At 41.3% G+C, this 18,883-nt stretch overlaps 1 protein-coding gene and 1 long non-coding RNA gene across 7 annotated transcripts in view; one reads left to right on the plus strand and one right to left on the minus strand.

The window, feature by feature from the left end:
- The window catches only part of LOC115576612 (VPS10 domain-containing receptor SorCS1-like), a 103,381-nt gene that overhangs the window by 75,358 nt on the left and 9,140 nt on the right, over window positions 1-18,883 (minus strand). For all 6 annotated transcript variants that reach the window (XR_003982897.1, XR_003982898.1, XM_030409151.1 and 3 more), the window contains exon 2: window positions 16,876-16,975. Coding sequence is in view for 4 of the 6 variants with exons in the window: in XM_030409151.1 (XP_030265011.1) it covers window positions 16,876-16,975 (100 nt within the window). In the remaining 2 variants the exon portion in view is untranslated. The remainder of the gene's footprint in view (window positions 1-16,875; window positions 16,976-18,883) is intronic.
- On the plus strand, window positions 9,712-10,994 carry LOC115576722 (uncharacterized). The gene is made up of 3 exons (XR_003982929.1): window positions 9,712-9,912; window positions 10,627-10,692; window positions 10,782-10,994. It is a non-coding gene; the product is annotated as an uncharacterized LOC115576722 (long non-coding RNA).

An 18,883-nucleotide genomic window follows, 5' to 3' on the forward strand; every position in this document is an offset into this window, starting at 1 on the left:
CATTTATAAAAGGGAGAGGATTCTCTGGTTGTACGGATGTTCCTCCAAGCAACAGAAGCCGCTGTGGATTATTTCACATCCGTATCAGCGCAGACTGGGGGAAAAAGGGAAACGTTAGCTGCGGGTTGTACTTATAAGCCAGAGGTATTGAGTCTGATAATTGAAGCCAAAGGGCAGTGAAAGGGGAGCAGGTCTAGCCAGGAGAGAGTGAAGTATTCACAAGAGGTTGATAAATGTCAGTTGTAAAGATGTGCTGGAGCGGCTAAAGGTCTCAGCATCTCCTGCCATCACTGCGAACCCCTTTGGCCAAAAGTGCAACAAGTCAAGAACCCAGAGAAAACTTAAAAAAACACACTTCACTCACAAAAAACCAAACCAAACATTCATTCACGGTGAGAGAGAGAGGTGGTTGTGTCGCCTGTGGTTTTATTTGTTATAGTACCTGTCCATGTTTTTTTTTTTTGTTTTTTTTTTGAGGGCTTGTCCCGCCTTACGGTTTTGCATGCTTGACCAACACAGGCTACACCGTCCAGAACCACCCACTTACTGGCTGCACCTGACTGCATGGGCAGCACTCATGGGCTGTCTGCTCCAGGATTTCAAACATGAGGAAACAAGAGCAGCCTGTGCTGACCACTCACAGATTGTGTGGTCTCGGTGTGGTAGCTCTGTAGCCATCATTTCCTAAGAAAAAAAAAAATCAGGAACCAAATTGCATGCACTTTTTTACCACCCGGTCGAGAGCCCAGAGATGACTTTTTAACGTTTAAGTTAATATAGAGTGAAGAGGTCTGGGTGTCTGGGGCAAAATGAACACTTGTGCAAGTAATTTGAATAACAAAAATATTCCCATGGTCAAACTCGAGCGAGTATCGAGTTTATTTCACAGCAAACATTTGCTTTGCTGGTGGTGCGCGCACCAAAAAAACAACCAAGATAGGGCAGAAATGTTTTATGGGTGAGGTGATGTTTAAAAGTTTTGTTCAGGTAACATTTGGTGTCATTAGCAGACTTCCTTCCTCACTGTCTGACTCGCCCCCATTAGTTCGTTTTTAGTATGTTAAAAATGTACTGCTCACCTACTTTTTCTTCAGAAAAATCTTGTCAAGGACATCTTTCCTTCTCTTACAAGCTTTTAAAAGGGTAAGTAGCAGTAATTATCCATTCATTCTGATACCCATGCACTAAATGTGAGCCGAGATTCATGCCAGATCATCCTGGACTTACTGTTGTAATTGTGACATGTCCATTTTTAATGGGACTTTAAAAACATACGTGCACTTTCAGGTAAGACTCACTGGAAGTCAACAAGAGTAGATGGACTGAGTGAAGTTTTTTGTTTTCAGTACAGTATTTGTACTAAAAAGTATTTAATGCGACTATAAATATGTGAATTTTAACCTTTTCAGAAGACTCTCATGACACATCGTCAATCAGTGGCACACCTGTAGATTACCCTTCACTGTCACTTGCCACTTAATAAGATGTTAATTATTACAAGGCTAATGCTAACAGACATACAGTAAGGGGAGACTGGCAGTATTACTAACTAGACAATTCCCCGCCGGGAAATCGCGAGAGTGGGCTGTGCGCTTTGCCCCGTGAAGAAAAAGCAAACATGGCATCAGCAAAGTTTCCTCACCATCAAGCGGGAAAGGCCTTAAGGAACACACACACCAAGTTTTTTGGTCCAAGTTTCAGAAATGTGGAAATGGCAGCAAGTTAAAAAAAGGGTGCTGTTTTGAGATTCTTCCTCCCGATTTACATTGGAGTAAATGGAGCATTTGAGAGCTACTCTTGTTGGTTAGCGGTCGATAATTCAAAAACAGTAAATCCTACCGATAAAGTAGACACACTGGGAGAAAGAAGACAAGTGTGGCTACAACTCTGGAAAATATCACTGTTTTTGAGCCTAATTTGTGGCCAGGATCGTCACGGAAAGAGAACATTTCTGAGCAAATTTTTGAGTCTCTCTCACTCGGTCAGTTGGCCCTCTCCACTCTGCTGCATGAACATTCCGCCATACACAATCATCGAAAACCCTGAAATTTTCCAAAATCACTCACTGTCATTCAAGGATCACAGTTCAAAAACTACACATCATAGGAAAAAAGTTCAAATACAACTTAAATACTCAGGACTTGTGCCTACATTTTAAAGCTGAAATGGTGTTTCCACGTGAACGTATGCCAGAGTAGGAGATGTTTGAAAAACGTCGCAGATTTGCGAGTTTTTTGAACTCGCCCCATTCATTCCTTATGGGAAATTTATCGCAGTTTTTCGCGACTTATGTCGCGAAAGATTAATATTTCGTAAAGCTGAATATTGGCAACCCGAGTCCGATCGAGCCGCACATTGAATGAGCGAAAAAATAATCATTAATGTAGTTTAAATGTTGGGAAATATACTGTGTGTGCGTTTGCATGTATGTGAGTGCAAGCTTAAGCATGGCTGTGTGTGTGTGTGTGTGTACATGTCTCTCTGCCTGTCTGTCTGTCTCATGTGTGTCTCCTGTCTGTCTGTCTGTCCGATGTGTGTCTCCTGTCTGTCTGTCTGTCTGTCTGTCTGATGTATGTCTCCTGTCTGTATGTCTGTCACTCTCTCTCTTTGCCCAGCTGATTTCGGTTGCTAGGTGACAGTTGGCAGGGGCCGTAGCAACGGACTGTGATGGAGTCAGTTGGCCCTCTCCACTCTGCTGCACGAACATTCCCCCTTACACAATCATTGAAAACCCAGAATTTCTCCAAAATCACTCACCATCGTTCAAGGATCACAGTTCAAAAACTACACATCATAGGAAAAAAGTTCAAATACAACAAAACTACTCAAGACCTGTGCCTACATAAAGCTGGAATGGTGTTTCTAGCTGAATGTATGCCAGAGCAGGAGATGTTTGAAAAACATCGCAGACTTCCGAGTTTTTTGACCTCATCCCATTCATTCCTTATGGGAAGTGTCTCGCAGCTGTTCGCGTCTTACGACGCGAAAGATTAATATTCTAGAGAACTGAATTAGAGCATACAGAATCCGATCAAGCCGCACATTGAATGAGTGAAAAAATGATCGTTTAATGTCGTTTAAATGCTGGGAAATATACTGTGTGTGTGCGTCTGTGTGCATATGAGAGCACGCTCAAGCAGCTCTATGTGTGTGTCTACATGTCGCTCTGTCTGTCTGTCCGTCTGTCTGTTTGATGTGTGTCTCCTGTCTGTCTTTCTGTCTGTCTGATGTGTGTCTCCTGTGTGTCTGTCTGTCTGTCTGTCTGTCTGTCTGATGTGTGTCTAGTGTCTGTCTGTCTGTCACTCTCTCTCTTGGCCCAGCTGTTTTTGGTTGCTAGGTGACCGTTGGCAAGGGCCGTAGCAACGGCCTGTGAGGGAGCTGATTTGAGAGCAATTTATGCCTCACATCTAGGACGTCAAACTAGTGCTATTTGGTCAAAATCTTACATGATATCAACAATTTTTTTTCACGATCGAGCCAGAAAGGCCTTAAAGAACACACTCATTAAGTTTTGTGGTCCTAGCTTCAGAAATGTGGAAATGTCAGCGAATTAAAAAAGCGTGCAGTTTTGGAAATCCTTCTCCCGATTTACATTGGAGTAAATGGAGCATTTCAGAGCTACTCTTGTCGGTTAGCGGTCGATAATTCAAAAACCGTAAATCCTACCGATAAAGTGGACACATTGGGAGAAAGAAGACAAGTGTGGCTACAACTCTGGAAAGTATCACTGTTTTTGAGCCTGATTTGTGGCCAGGATCGTCACGGAAAGAGAAAATCGCTGATCGAATTTTTGAATCTCGCTCACTCTGTCAGTTGGTCCTCTCCACTGTGCTGCACGAACATTCCGCCATACACACTCATTGAAAACCCTGAATTTCTCCAAAATCACTCACCGCCATTCAAGGGTCACAGTTCAAAAACTACACATCGTAGGAAAAAAGTTCAAATACAACAAAAATACTCAGGACTTGTGCCTACATTTTAAAGCTGGAATGGTGTTTCCACGTGAACGTATGCCCGAGCAGGAGATGTTTGAAAAACATCGCAGATTTGCGAGTTTTTTGACCTCGTCCCATTCATTCCTTATGGGAAATTTGTCGCAGTTTTTCGCGACTTATGTCGCGAAAAATTTATATTTTGGTGAGAAAAATAATAGCAACCCGAGTCCGCCCGAGCCGCACGTTTCGATGTATTTTTTGTCTGTATGCGCCCAATGGTGCGGGGCGAGTTAGCGACAGAAAAAAGTGGGAGGAAGAATAATAATAAGAAAAAGAGGCGCGAGCAATAACAATAGTGGGCTGTGCTCCGCACAGCCCACTATGGACACCTATAGCTCTGCTATAGAGGTGTCCATAGTGGGCTGGTGAGCACAGCCCACTAATGAGTTGAACTCTACCTTTCAAGTAAACGACGGGCCCTCTGTGTACTCATGTGAAACCACGCTAACGTCTCAAGCTGTCTGCTTTTGCGGCACGTAGTGGAACCAATCAATCTTGCCACATCTATTAATGAAAATTCTGGACAGACACTATCAAACTCCAAGGAACTGCGTGGCTCCAAGAGCAGGACATGAAAGCAGAAACAGTTGGTGCACATATTCATAATTATTACTTCTGCTTCCCCCGCTGCATCGACCAGGTGCTTTCAAGTGTTTGATCCATCTTATTAAGCGCAATTCCTGTCTCTTGATCGGAGGCATTTAAGGCTGGACTAATTGAACACTGCCTGACATTTCAGCTTGCCCCAGACCCTCCGCTAGACCTGACAAACAGTAACATGTCAGCTTCCGCCCTTCACTTTAATTGGGCTTGCTTCGCGGCTAGCGAGCTATCTGCCCCTTATAAGTTGTGAGGCGTGCGAGCAGTTGGTGGAAACACAGAGCTACGGATTAATTACGCGGGAATGAACAGAGAGAGGGCTGACAAACAAAATCAGATTAGATGGTTAACCATCAGCAGACGCGCTTAAGACATCTTGATCTGTTTTTAGCTGCTGAAATAATATAATTCTTCACAGTCGCCGTTAATAGATAACACAACAGCATGTGGCATTTGGTTCACACTTAGCACGGGTTAAAGCTTTTAGAGGGGAATCCAGGGCCCTTATCCCGGCAGTGTCAGGTGCATTGAATAAGCTTTGCACTCCCATGCTGAGAAAGTGGGCAATGTTCTGTGAAGGGAAGTAAAACAATATTGATGGAACACCACAGCTCACCTAGATTTACCCATCCCATCTTCTTTACCACTCCACTTCTCTCTCCCTCTTCTCTTGCCGAGAGTCTCGCGCACAGTCAACCTGTCTTCATCTCCCTCCGTCTCTCCATCCATCTGTATTTGTGTCTCTCAGCCTGTCTCTCCTCTTCTGTCTCTGTGTCGTCTTGCGGGGCTCCAGAGCGCTCGCCTCTCCGCTCGTCGCAGCCATTTGGAGATTGCGCCTCGGGGCTGACAGATGTTGCATTCCCTCCCAGCGCCACCAACCCCCACCACACCACCTCAAACGAAACCATCATCCGTTAACTTGTACTCGATTGCGTTACCACCGCTGGATGCGTGACATTCCAGCCAGCAAAGGAAGGCTGATTTGCTGTGATTCATTTGGCATGCTTTGTGTTCTTAAAAAGCCAGTTGACAGAAAAAAAAAACACTTCACTTTCCTTTTCCCCTGCTTTATCTCGACGCTATGTGCATTTGAAGGAGATGTGAGTATGCTGCTCTGTACCAGGTGGTATTGCTCCAGGTATGTCTGGTGTAAGCAAGCATGTGTCGTACTGACACTTGACCTGTTTCATTAGGAACATCTCCATGATTTCACTGCAGCACGAAGTTTGCCGCGGACAAGCTAACGCTGTGTTTTATGTAAAAATGTGCATCTGTTGCGTTTTATTTTCTATAAATAAACTGAAACTCTTATGATGGCTTTAGTCAGAAAGGAGGAAATCTCTTCTTTTGCTGCCATTGAAATAGCAGTAACATGTGTTCAGTTTGGAACAGATCTCAGCTGAATAAAGTAATTCATTAGCTGATGTAACGGAGAAATCTGGGTTGTTCTTTTCTCGACAGACATACTCATGCAGATCTTTTATAACATTGTGCTTATTAAAGACCAAAGCAGGTGACAATAATGTTTCATTCATTACTATATAATTAACTGGCAGAACACAGCTTCTGGACTTAATAAATTATCAACTTTACATAATTTCAGAGTTCTCTCTCCTAGCAAAGGGAGATCTGTCCGTCCTTCACACTCCTCACACCTGGCTGAATGTCGGTTGCCAAAATGATATGAATTTGATATTCACTACCCTAAAAAGCATTTACACAGCACTGCCAAAAATCATCAGTCATCTTCACCAGCAGCGTGTGGCTGCCAAGCTTTAATCTACTGTACATCTGAAAGACGATCGAGGTTTCATATTGCATTCTCTACATGGCTGACAATAAAAAAATAAATACCAGGTAATTACTTTCATTTCTTCACTCTTACTTTTGAAGGACAAACAATTCATCATGTATCTGTGCCTGACTTGTCAGCATGCTAATGTTAGCACTCTGTATGTGAATGACTGAGAATCCGATCATGTGCTATTAATTTAAAGGAGACATGTTGTGGTCATTTTCAGGTCCACAATTGTATTTTGGGTTACTACTGGAATAGTTTTTACATGCTTTAATGCTCAAAAAAAAATACATCATGTTTCTCATGGTTAGTGTTGCAGCCATGTGTTCCTCCTCTGTCTGGAGCAGTGCTGTCTGTGGGAGAGAGGAGCTCCTGTTGGTGTGGACTTTGGTCTTTTCAACTCCAAGATCTTTTACGTGCTCAAGAACCTTTGTAAAAGAACAAAGGAAAGGAAAAAACAGAAAAATGCATAATAGGACTACTTCAATTTTCAGCCAGAGAACTACATGAACGTGTTGGCATCAGTGAGTAGATTAAATGACGTGCACAATTTGCATTTTGTTCAATTCTTCAGTTGTGGTATCGGTTATACAGTGCGGTGCACACTTTACACGGCAGCAATTCTATTTGTGCCAAACATCTACTTTTCACAATCCACAGCATGTAAATAATGAATTCTGTGCTCTCCGTGTTCTCACAAAATGTAATTGCTTCATGATGTTGCTTTAATGTTTTATTTTCTCTTTTTGGCTCATTAGGCGCATTATTCATTATTATCATTATTTGTTTCGAATTTATTGTGTGTTTTATGATTGTTGTTTCGTCCACCATTGATATCCATTTGTTGCTCTGCTACTGCTTTTGGTCCTACCCATGTCTACATTCCAAGACCATTAAAACAACTCATCAGCTAAACCATTCTGACTTGTCCATGACCCAAATGTCCTATCATCGGACTAATGTGCTTAGTGGGCGTGGCCTTATTTATTTTTGATATAAATTACAAGTGAGTAACATGATAATCTGTACATGCATACATGCAGACATTTTCCAGGCGAAGGCAAACATGTCAAATCGTATTGTCGATTGTTAAGTCAATTAAAAAAGTAAGAATAGAGATTTTCGGGTGGTTTCTTTTGCTCTCACACTTCATGAATAACCTATCACGTAAGGTGACACTCATGGCTACTGCAGAGAAATGCATAAATATTAAATAGCGCTGAGTATTTATGTATGACATTCTTCTAAGGTTTTTTTGCATCATACAGTTAGTCTGTGGACCCCCCGTTTTCCCTGTTTTTTTTTTTTTTTCTGGATTGGATATGAAATATTAAAGTTCACTTTTAAGTCTGAGCTTGTATCCAAAAGTGAGACAATAAACAAAAGTCTTTGAAGCCTGACAGTGGGAGAGGTCTCATCTGAGGTGAATTCGTATTCCACCCACCTGCCTGTTGTTGCCGTCTGAGCCACACAAGGCCGTAATTGTTTTTGAACGCTGTGCATGCAAACACATGCATGCACACACAAAGCCGGCAGACACACACAGACGCGATTTTTGCTGTGAAAACCGCCGAGCCCAGCGATTGTTGTTTCAGTCAATACGTTCATAGAAAAAAAGCGGTCATGTATTCCTTTAAGACAACGCACACTGAGTGTAAAGTAGCAGAGACTGAATCCATCTGTCACTCAGACACTTCCTCTCGAAAAATTCCTCTTTGTTTTCAAACCATTAGAGGCATTACCCATTTGTATGAGAGTGCAATCTGTGAGGCTGTGTTTTGTTTTTTTTTTCTTTTTAACCAGCACTCACCATCCCCTGCCATCTACTGTAATAATGTGCTCTCACAAAATCTCAGGCTAGAACCCTAAAATCATTCCCCTAATGTGTCCTCGAGATGTGTTCTCTCATGTACAGGCTCAGTATGAAGCCACAATATGAAAATTGATGTAATTGCTGTGTTGTCAGTCTGTTTTCTCCATGGGTGACCCCTGGGCCATCTCTCCGTTTTTTGTTTTGCTCTGTCATTCTTTTTTTTTTTTTTTCCTCTGCATCCCCTCTCCACTCGTCCATGCTCAATTGCTCTCTGTCAGTTTATTTGCTGTCTCTTTCCCCCTCTCCTATCTCCTGCTCACTGTCTTTTCTTTTGCTCTCTGTGCCATTTGTCTCTCCAACCAACTCTCCATCCTTCAGTGCTTTACTCCCTCTATCCCCTGCAGCCACAGAGGCCTGATTTACTTCCACTACTGGTTGAAGAAAGGGGCTTTTGTCGACTACCAGCAGTGGTCACATGGCACCATGCCGGGGATGACAGCAAGACCGACAAACCTTCAGTATCTGCTACTCTCCCTTACAAGCATGCATGTGAGAGTGGGTGACTACATGTGGATGGGAAAGACAGAGATTATGTGTATGTGTGTGTGTGTGTGTGTGTTTGTGTGGGTATGTGAGAAAATTCCTCCCTCCATGTTTGTTCCAAAGTCTGTTTTTCTATATTATGTGTACTTGTATTATATTTTGGCCCCACTAACAGGATGGATGACAATGCCTGTCCATCTAAGCACTATATTCCGGGGTGCAATACTGAACAAGTACAAACAATTTTTGACTTTTCTCTGTATTCCAGAGAAATAGGCTTTTTTCATGCAAGCTCCTTCTGACAAGGCCCGACAGTCCACTGTAGAACTCACACATAGACACTAGCCTCCTAAATACACCTGGCCTTTTTCATCACGATCCATGCATCCATGTCTTAGAAATGAACATAAAATATTGCAAAAAGAATCATGGATCTGTCCTTTGTCAGTGGGTGGGAGCAGATAGTGGACAGAGCCAGTAGGACATCAACATAGGTTTCTGAAGAGCAGGAATAAAGCTCCCAATGGGTGCTACTGGCTGTTGCCATCTCATCCGTGCCTGACTCTACCAACTAAACATTAGACGTCTTATGGACGTGCAGATCATGTCTATATTGCGTCCATCAGTCCAAGACCAATTCTGGACCTCTTCACAACGTGCAAACTAGGTCCACAATTTGGACGTCTAATCATGACCCCACTTGGACGTCAATATGCAGTTGAACATTTGAACGTCGGGCTAGGTCACTTTTTTGGACGTCTAAGACAGGTGCAGGGAATTGACATGATGTAAGTAATTTATTTATATATTATTATTATCATTATTATTATTATAGGAGTAGTACTAGTAGTATGGACATGATTATTTTGTGATTAAACATTTTTTTTGAATAAAAGTAATGTTTTTGTTTGTTTACATTTTCCTGTTGTTCTTTTCTAAAACAGTGTAATTCTGTTTAATACAAAAATATATATATACATACAGTCAACGCCATTTTGATTGGCTGAGGCATTGCGTCATTACAACGTACATCCTAATAGCCATTCCCATTGGCCCAGGTGTTTGTCTTCGTTTGAAGCAATTGGCCGCTCGGCTCTGTGCACCGTTGACCTATACAACAACTTACAGCAGTCCGAAAATCAGCGTCCACTAAATTGCAGGTAAGTTCAGTCAGCTCATAGACCCATAAGTTAATTTTATGTTCATTTATGCATTTATAGCATTTGCCGTTTTAGCTTTGTTGTGTTAATCTACTTCAAATCTGTTGTCGCTATAATTAGCATTACACCTGCTAATGTTAGCTTTTGAACACAACCAACTTTGTTTACAACGAAGCCGGCGAAAAATCAATACATAGAGTGACGCGCTTGAGTTGTGGGCTGTTACCCAACCATCATCGGCAACAGGAGCCTCCAGTGTTAACGAGCAGGAGGGCCATTGTGGTGAGCTGGGAAGCGGGTGTTAGCAGCGGATGTTAACCGCTACCGCTCGTCGAAGTTAGCATAAAGCTACCTCATCACAACGGCCATCATACTTGTTAAGTTACCGGTCAAGGCTTTTTTGTCGGTGACGGCCGTGTATGGGTCCGTGGCTCCAGCGCTTCACTCAGACTGTAGTTATTTTTCTTTGCGGTGCTGCTGCTGACAGAGACGTGCCTGCACTTGCTAACATCCGGGACAGCTAATGGGGCTAGCAGCACAACAAAACAAAACAAAGCAAAATACTAATATACAGGCGGGAGGAGGGGGAGCTTCAGACACAACCACGTGGGGGTTCGCAGCCAAATGCATAACAATTTAGTGCAATGGAGTTCTGAGTTCAGTATTGTAAAGCTTTAGTTGGGTGTTTCTAAATCAGTCTTATCCTTTTGTCAGATGGTGTTTGGTCCTCTTTTGAAAGTGGAGTGGGGTGTCCTGCCCTTTGGAAGCCACCTAAACAAGGTACAGATTGTGACCTCATGCTCCTTTGCACACACCCAGTCAAATAAATTATAAGACTAAACTGACTTATACTGCATCTGTGTCTACAGATGGCTATGAAAATGAGAGAATGGCGAAAACACCGAAGAGACATGGATGAACTTCTACGTTATGACAGCGAAGATGGACATCAGAGCATTGACATTAATATCGAAGTTGTGGCTGGGAGTTGTAGCAGTGTGCCTGGGACCCCACGCAGTTTAACAAGTGACAGCGTTCCTGAGACATCACATGGTTTTGATTTTGACACTGATGTGGACTGTTTGTCCACTGACTCTGAATTTGAACCAAATGATGATGAAGCCGAAGTGATCAGCAGCCTTGAAGATGACCTGAGACACTGGGCTACAGACAAAGGGAATGTGTGTTTGAAAATTAACCATTTATGTGTGGAGAAAAAAAAAGCCAGATTTTTGTTTATTTTCACAAGATGAATCTGGTAAGCCCTTTAATTTTTTTGTGTTCAGTTTGATTTTTACCCAAGTGTTCACACTTAAAAAATAAATAAATAAATACATGAATAAAAATATATATATGTATTTTTTTATTTTATTTATTGTATTTTACCACTTTGTTTTTTTCAAACTTAATTGAGGGTTATGCTGCCTGCTGTTAAGAAGTAGTAGCCTAGTATTTCTCAACTGAATCCTGGAGATTTGATTGTGATTTATTATTTTTAACAGCATGCCACCTTCTGAAATGGGACTACATTTATGCATAGAAACTAGAAGCAGTACAGTATAAAAACAATGTCTAATATGAGTTCTAATTTGACGTCAAAATGACGTCCACAAAGACCATATTTGGACTAGAAATAGCTCCTGTACAGAGGTACTGTGGATGTCATAAATGGACGTTAAGTGTACGTCGAAAAAAAGACGTCGTCTGGAGTAACAGTCTGCACCTTGAGGTGACCGAAATTAGACGTGCAAAAATTACTTGGAAAAGACGTCGTTTGGACGTCTCTCTGCGCAGGTGGAGTGGACATCATAAATGGACGTAAAGTATATGTGAAAAAAAGACGTCATCTGGAGTAACAGTCTGCACCTTGAGGTGACCAAAATAAGACGTGCAAAAATGACTTGGAAAAGACTTCGTTTGGACGTCTCTGCGCAGTGGGTAGTGCCTAACTCCCAGCTGATCAAAAATGGGAGAGAGGCAGAGTGTGGTTACAGCTGAAGCAAGCGTGGTTAATTAAACAAACCCACCGGCTGAAAGCTAGCAAGCTAACCAAGGCTAACGGGCATTCTGTGTTCACGAGGAAAACTGACTCTCACCTCACGTTATTCACTCGAGATGATTGCAGGATCATTTGTGTTTCTTCAATTGCTCTTCCGCTGCAGAAACCCTGATCCACGCCTTCATCATGTCCAGGATTGACTATTGCAACAGCATCCTCTGCGGCACGGCATCCAAACTCTTTAATGAATTTCAGTATGTCCAGAACTCTGCTGCTCGCCTGGTCACGTGCAACCGTGACCACATCGCATCACTCACAAAGCTCCACAATCCTCACCTTTTTAAAACTGCTTTTAATGTATAACTTGTGTCTCCTTATTCTGTTTTTAGTGTGTTGTTTTTATTATTATATCAGCACCTCTATGGCTCATTGCTGCAGACAGGTTGAGAAGCGAGAGTGAAGATAAATCCACTTTTGAATGCTATAGCTTAAAAAAAGGGAATGCTCTCCTCGACAGAGCTCCAAACCCTGCCCATGGCTGTCTCCTCCAAAGCTCACCAGCTCCAGCAGCTGCCTGCTGGTTTAGGAGCTCTTATTAATCCGAAACACCAGCGTCTTACCCTCCATTCTGGTCTGTAGTTATAGACATATCAAGCCATATTATTTGTCTGATATTTGCATGAAAAATCCTCCAAAAGACATTAACACCACAAACACAGCAGAGAGGTCGGGATCAATCACTGGAATTGACTGGGGTGAAACCAAGCAGACAGCATGCGGCTAGCTGTCACTCAAAGCTGCCACTCTCTTAATCATGCATAACTTTATGCTTTAATATAATGTAAATGAGTGAGTTAGGCTATATAAAATTGTACCCTCATACAGTTGTCATAAATAGGGAAATTAGCGAGACCAAAATCATTTTTTGTTCAAGGCTGTTTATTTCAGCTCTAAATGTTGGCATTTTAACACGGGGTCTCATGGGGACTGACTTGCTTTTGGATCCATCCTCAAGTGACTCAAGTCTGAGAAGTCCAAAAGTGGACACTTTTAGTTTTACACTGTAAAACACTGTGCTTGGTACTCTTTCTTTGTGCTTGTCACAAGCTGATTTGAGCCTCTCCACTCTGTGGTGCTAAGTATTATCTTTGCCGTCATGTGCTCGTACAATAAGCCGCATTTCTATTGAGGACCAGCCGAAGGTGATTCGAAGCCTGAGTTCGTTCATCAGCCTTTAGGGATAGAAAGGCGAGTATTGCTCCCCATGGCTGTTGCCCCCTCCTTGCTGTGCTCCAAGCTCTTTTTCTCTTTCTCTTCTTCCTCTAACACACGCGTACAAACATGCGTATGTTCGGGTAAACACACACACATAGTTTAAGGAGCAGCTTGTTGAAAACTAATTGTTAATGACCCCATTATAACACCGGACATGGACGCAGCAGAAACACCTGCGACATGCAAATTCAGCAAATTCGGAACATCATAGTCTGGCTCTGTCCAAACCACACTGTGATTAAAGGCACGTATTAGTTCGACAGACAGTGTTCTGCCATTGTTTGTTCAAGCCTCACACGCTCACCTCCATTGATCAGCCCTATGCTTTGTGGTACCAGCTGTTTGTGATGGCTAGTGCTTGGATTCAGTATCTTCATGGTCCCTTAATTTAACATATTTTACAAATATTTACTTCCTTTCTTTTGAGACAGTTTTCCAGTCTGGTTATTGGTCTCTGATTCTAGGGTGGTCCTCCATTTTATTGATTTAAATTAATAATGCTTATCATTAATTTCAATAGTCACTATATGTAATTATGAATTGCTAAAATGTACCCCAACACCTTAAACCCTTCCTTTTTTGGCACTCCAAGGCCAGCGTTACATTTTTCATCAGAGGTGTGGCAGGGATCTGAGAAAAGTAAATTTGTGTCCAATTTTCACGTGTCTCTCAGTTTTTAGTTGCATATGATTGTTTTACTGCATGGGGCAGCTGCTGTAGCTATAGACTATGAGTCTGCTTTACCTTTTCTAAATTAATGCAATGCTTTGGCAACATGGGAATACTATCAGTGTGAGAGAGAAATAAGACCCAGAGAGGCAGTGTGAACATGTGTGAGACAAAGATAATTAGAATATGTGACTGTAAGTGAAGGTGACAGGAGATAGACACGAGGATAGCATACAAAAATAGATACAACATGTATGTGTTTATCTGCGAGCCTGATGGTGTGCATGTGAATCTGTGAGAGAGTGTTTTTAAGCCATCTCTGTTTCCCCTGCGTGTGTGAAGGGATATTAACAACCCGCCAAGTTGTTTGCAGGTCTTCACTTCTTGCTGTTCTGTGTGTTTAAACTAGGGCCTGCTGTTGTCAAGCTAAGTGGTTTCCTGGACTCCAAGGCTACTGTTCTCTCCAGTTGTTTCCTATGAAGTACTGCCTCATTAGAAAAGCCTCCAAATGTCTTCACTGCCTTTGCCAAGGTCCCACAGAATATGCACTGTTTATCCAACTTCCAAGCAATGACAACAAATGGTAGCAAAGAACTTATACCTGAGTATGCCTCAACAATTGGCAGTTAAACATTACATTCAAAACAGACATTTTCCCTGGTTCACCTTGGTGTGAGGGATTCTTCTTTAAGGTTGATTCTTCAGACCTTGGACTACAATACATCATGCACGTGAGGATATGTCTTAAAAAAGTAAAATTCAGTTAGATTGGTTTGGTACAGAATGACATGCTAGCTAGACTGCATCTTATCCCTTCCCAGATAAAAACTTAAAGACATTCCAGCATCTGTGTGTAGCCAAGGGCCTAATTGACCATATTAGCACCTTTAACTGACCTCTTGGATGTCCCAGTCACTGACAGACCAACTAACTGGACTGTAGGTGGGGTTGCATTTCATCTTTATTATCAGAGAATAATTGACTCAGGGAAAACAACCCTGCCAGATTGTTCTAACTATCAATTGACCCAAACCCAGGAAAATACAAGGTCACCACCTAAGGGAATGGATGTTGAATTAGCTTTAGAAAGACAGAAAGGAAAAATGAAACTATAGCCAAGCCATTCGTTTTAGAAATTGTACAGTATATACTTTGCTGCCAGTTAACTGTCTTAGTATAAGCCAAATCTGACTTATACTTGTCCTCACTTGCAAATAACTCTGGCAATGCATCCAAGTTTTGGAACATTATCAAATCCCTGGGAAATATTTCCCCTGCCTGAATCCCTTCTGGAGTCTGTTTTGAAAACCAAATCATGATAAATTAAATGTGTGTCAGGCTCTTCACCATCATTTAATCTAATCTGGCAAAATATTGAACAAATAGTTAACTACCTTAGAAATCATGGACACACATACAAATTATCTGATGTGTTTCTGACATAAAGTGAACATATTACAGTCAACAAGATTTAGATCAAGACATAGAATAACAACTGCATTATGTGTACTTTACAATATTATTGAAACCTTGGACAATTATCTACAATGTGCTATACTTTCCATTCCAGACCCATTTAAAGCATTTTATTAGGTTAATCCTGGTATTTTTGGGGAAAAAGCTGCTTGATCAGTGCTATGCTTGATTGGACTAGAAGATGATCGGTCCATAAAATGGGTTCAGTTCTATCTCTCAGGTATAACTCGGGGTCCATTCGCTGTCCTCTTTTATTCACCATATACATAACCAATATCATCTCAGACATCTACAATTGTTAAGTACATTCTTTATGCAGATGACGTAGATGATATAATGAAGTTATATGCCACTGGATCTTCTCTTCATTTGGCCATTACGAATCTATAATCTGCTGCTGAAACATTTCAGGTCTCCAGCCTACTGCCCATATCACGGTTTTGACATTGAAACAGCTGGATGTTATAGATACTTGATACTCTGGCTTGATACCGAACTTACTCTCAAATTAAAGCAAGTAAACTGAGGGTCATAACTGATTCATTGATATAATTGAATAATTGATAGTTAAACTACAACTGTACAGTCCCCAATTATGTCTTTGCGTGATGATGATGATGATGATGATGATGATGATGATGATGATGATGATGATAGTGTATATTTGCATGCTTCTCCCCATCTAACGGTCAATGTTTTTTCTTAAACAGAGAATGGGGGTGTGGTTTATAGACAGACAACTTGACAACTTCACTGCTTAACTTTCCCCCTGCTCCGAGCACAGCCACCAATGATCTCTCTCTTTCTGTCACTCAACGACTCATACACTACGTATTGCCCCTCCAATCTAGAACCAGGATCAATTGTGTAACTTTGAGAACCAACTTGAGTTATTTATCAAAATGATTTGGCAGACATCATCAGGAAAGGAATCAGAAAAACATTAAATTGGAATGGTCCTTCTTAAACATTCCTGTGGACGGTTTTGTAATCCATTTAGTTTTTTCCAACATACATGCATGCATTCTCCACGGAGCATTCTGAAGGCGACTGCATCCGTCAAACAAGGCAAATTCCTAACCTCGGTTTAATGCTTTTGTTTTATTACTGTGCTTATTTGGCAATTGAATTTACTGGGTGGACATTGTCATCACTGTCCATGCAGGGCGGGTCTGAATAATAGAACAGGGCAAAATCCATCGGTGAATGTGCGACAACGAGGAATTTTTTTTTCTTTTAAACCCTACATGTGACCCTAGAGGGACTAAGTATGTTTGCAATCACACGTGAACATGATGACATTAATTGTGAGAATGGATATCTGAATGAATGAACTATCTGTCCCTATGTTTGTTCATATGTTTATTCACTGTATGTAGAAAGTGACAAGGCGAGAGACAGACATCAAACAATGAGCAGGACATCAATATGTCTGCCCCAGCCTGACTTTACACACTGTATCAGACCAAAACGGAGGAGGGAACAAAACTCACACAATCAAGACAAATATCAAATTTAAAGAAATAACAGAAGAATTACATTACCTTTCTTTTGTTGTTAGGGCTCACATATAGATAGCTGAGTATTGTCTTTGCTCCTACTTTGTCATTCAGCTTCTGGTACGTTGCTCCGTAGTCAGTTGACCTGAAATTTAATCAAAAAGGTCTGATGAACACTTGATGAATTACTTGTTGCAATTAAAAGTTCCCCTCAAGAATTCAGTGTGAGAGGCGAATAAGCACAGACGTAAATTAAGTCCCTTTTGTGATCAACACAGCGACATGAAGCCCGGTGGGAAGACAGGGGCCACTTCATTACAGTCACTCTGTGGTGACTTGAGTTGCAGCTGCAAACAAACAACACATCCTAACACAAAAAAATGTCCCGGTTTACACAGAGTAACAAAGGTGAAAAATGAAAAAAAGTTCAGGAAAGTTCATTTTTAGCTGCTGTTTGGCACACTACACACGTCAACAGCCGTCCACAGACAAACACAGATTGTATGTTTTGTTTTTTTGTATGATTGTATTGTTTTTTTTTTTCGTTTGTGTTTTTTGTCTCAAATGTCCAATATCAGTGTGGCTCAAAAGAAATTGTATTATTTGATATACTGGTAATGTGCCAGTGTGTTCACGGGATGTCACCATATCCAACACCCAGTTGTTTGCCTTGTGAAACATGAGAGAATATTGTTAGACTGACCAGTGTGAAGCAAAAACAGAGGTTTGTGTGGTTATTTTACAGCAGTCTGGATTGTGATATAATGATGGATCATTGCGTGCGACTCGAAGTTTTCCATTAGAGGCAACAGATACAACACATCTATCTGTCAGATAGCTGATTTAATGAGCTAAAAGAGTCTTTCATTAAGATTAAACACAGCTGCGTATGACAGCTACTTGTAACAATCACTCAGTAGTCTGCATACAACTTAAAGGGGGTGAGTGGAGAGAGGCACTAAAAAGAGACACACGCTTATAAAGGCAACCAACAGGGACATTTATTGCCAGTAAAAAAGTGATTAGTGAATGCCACAAATGGTTACACAGAGCCCCCCTTTTAGTGTCATTTTTAATCTGACTTAGAACGTGTCCACATGTTCTCGATGGGGTTCAAGTCAGGACTTTGAGAAAGTCATTCCAAAAACTCATCTTTAGCCTGATTTAGCCATTCATTTACCACTTTTGATTTATGTTTGGGTTCACTGTCCTGTTGGAACACCCATCTGCACCCAAGACCCAATCTTCTGGCTGATGATTTTAGGATTTGGAGATAATCCTTCTTCTTTATTATTCCATTTACTTTCTTTAAAACAGCAGATCCACTGGCAGCAAAACAGCCCCACAGCATAACACTACCAGCACCATGCTTGACAGTAGGTGTGGTGTTCTTGGGGTTAAAGGCCTCACCTTCTCTCCTAACATATTGCTGCTCATTGTGGCCAAACAACTCAGTTTTTGTTTCATCTGACCACAAAGTTTTCCTCCAGAAGATTTTTTCTTTGTCCACATGACAGGCAGCAAACTTCAGTCGAGCTTTAATGTGCCAGGTCTGGATCAGGGGTATCTTTCTTGTACGGCAGCCTCTCAGCTCATGTTGATGCAGAACACACTTGACTGTGGACACTGACCAAAAATGGTAATTTAGTTTGTTTCATGTATATTTGGTCCCAGCAGATTTGGTCATATTTTCAGACGCCGACTATGTGTTCCACACATTCCATCACAGACAAATGAGAGCTGTAGAAATCATTGGATCTGAAGATTGCATGATATTTATTCTTTCTTTACAAGCGTATCAAATTTTGTCCACGATTGTTTATGATCCAAGAGTACTCATGTCAGATTTCAAGACACAGTTACAAAGTCCTGCAAAGCTAAACCCCATAAAAGCTAAACACATAATAAAACACATAGATAAGAGAAATGATCCTTAATGTCATTAAATAAATACAATCACAGAAACTGTGGGTTTTTAAAATAAATGTAAAGACTTTATGTTGACATGATCACAACGCTGGCTGTCATGACAGAGTTTATTTCCACAGAAAGA

The sequence above is a fragment of the Sparus aurata genome, chromosome 24 (assembly GCF_900880675.1).
Source record: "Sparus aurata chromosome 24, fSpaAur1.1, whole genome shotgun sequence".
Lineage (NCBI taxonomy): Eukaryota > Metazoa > Chordata > Actinopteri > Spariformes > Sparidae > Sparus > Sparus aurata.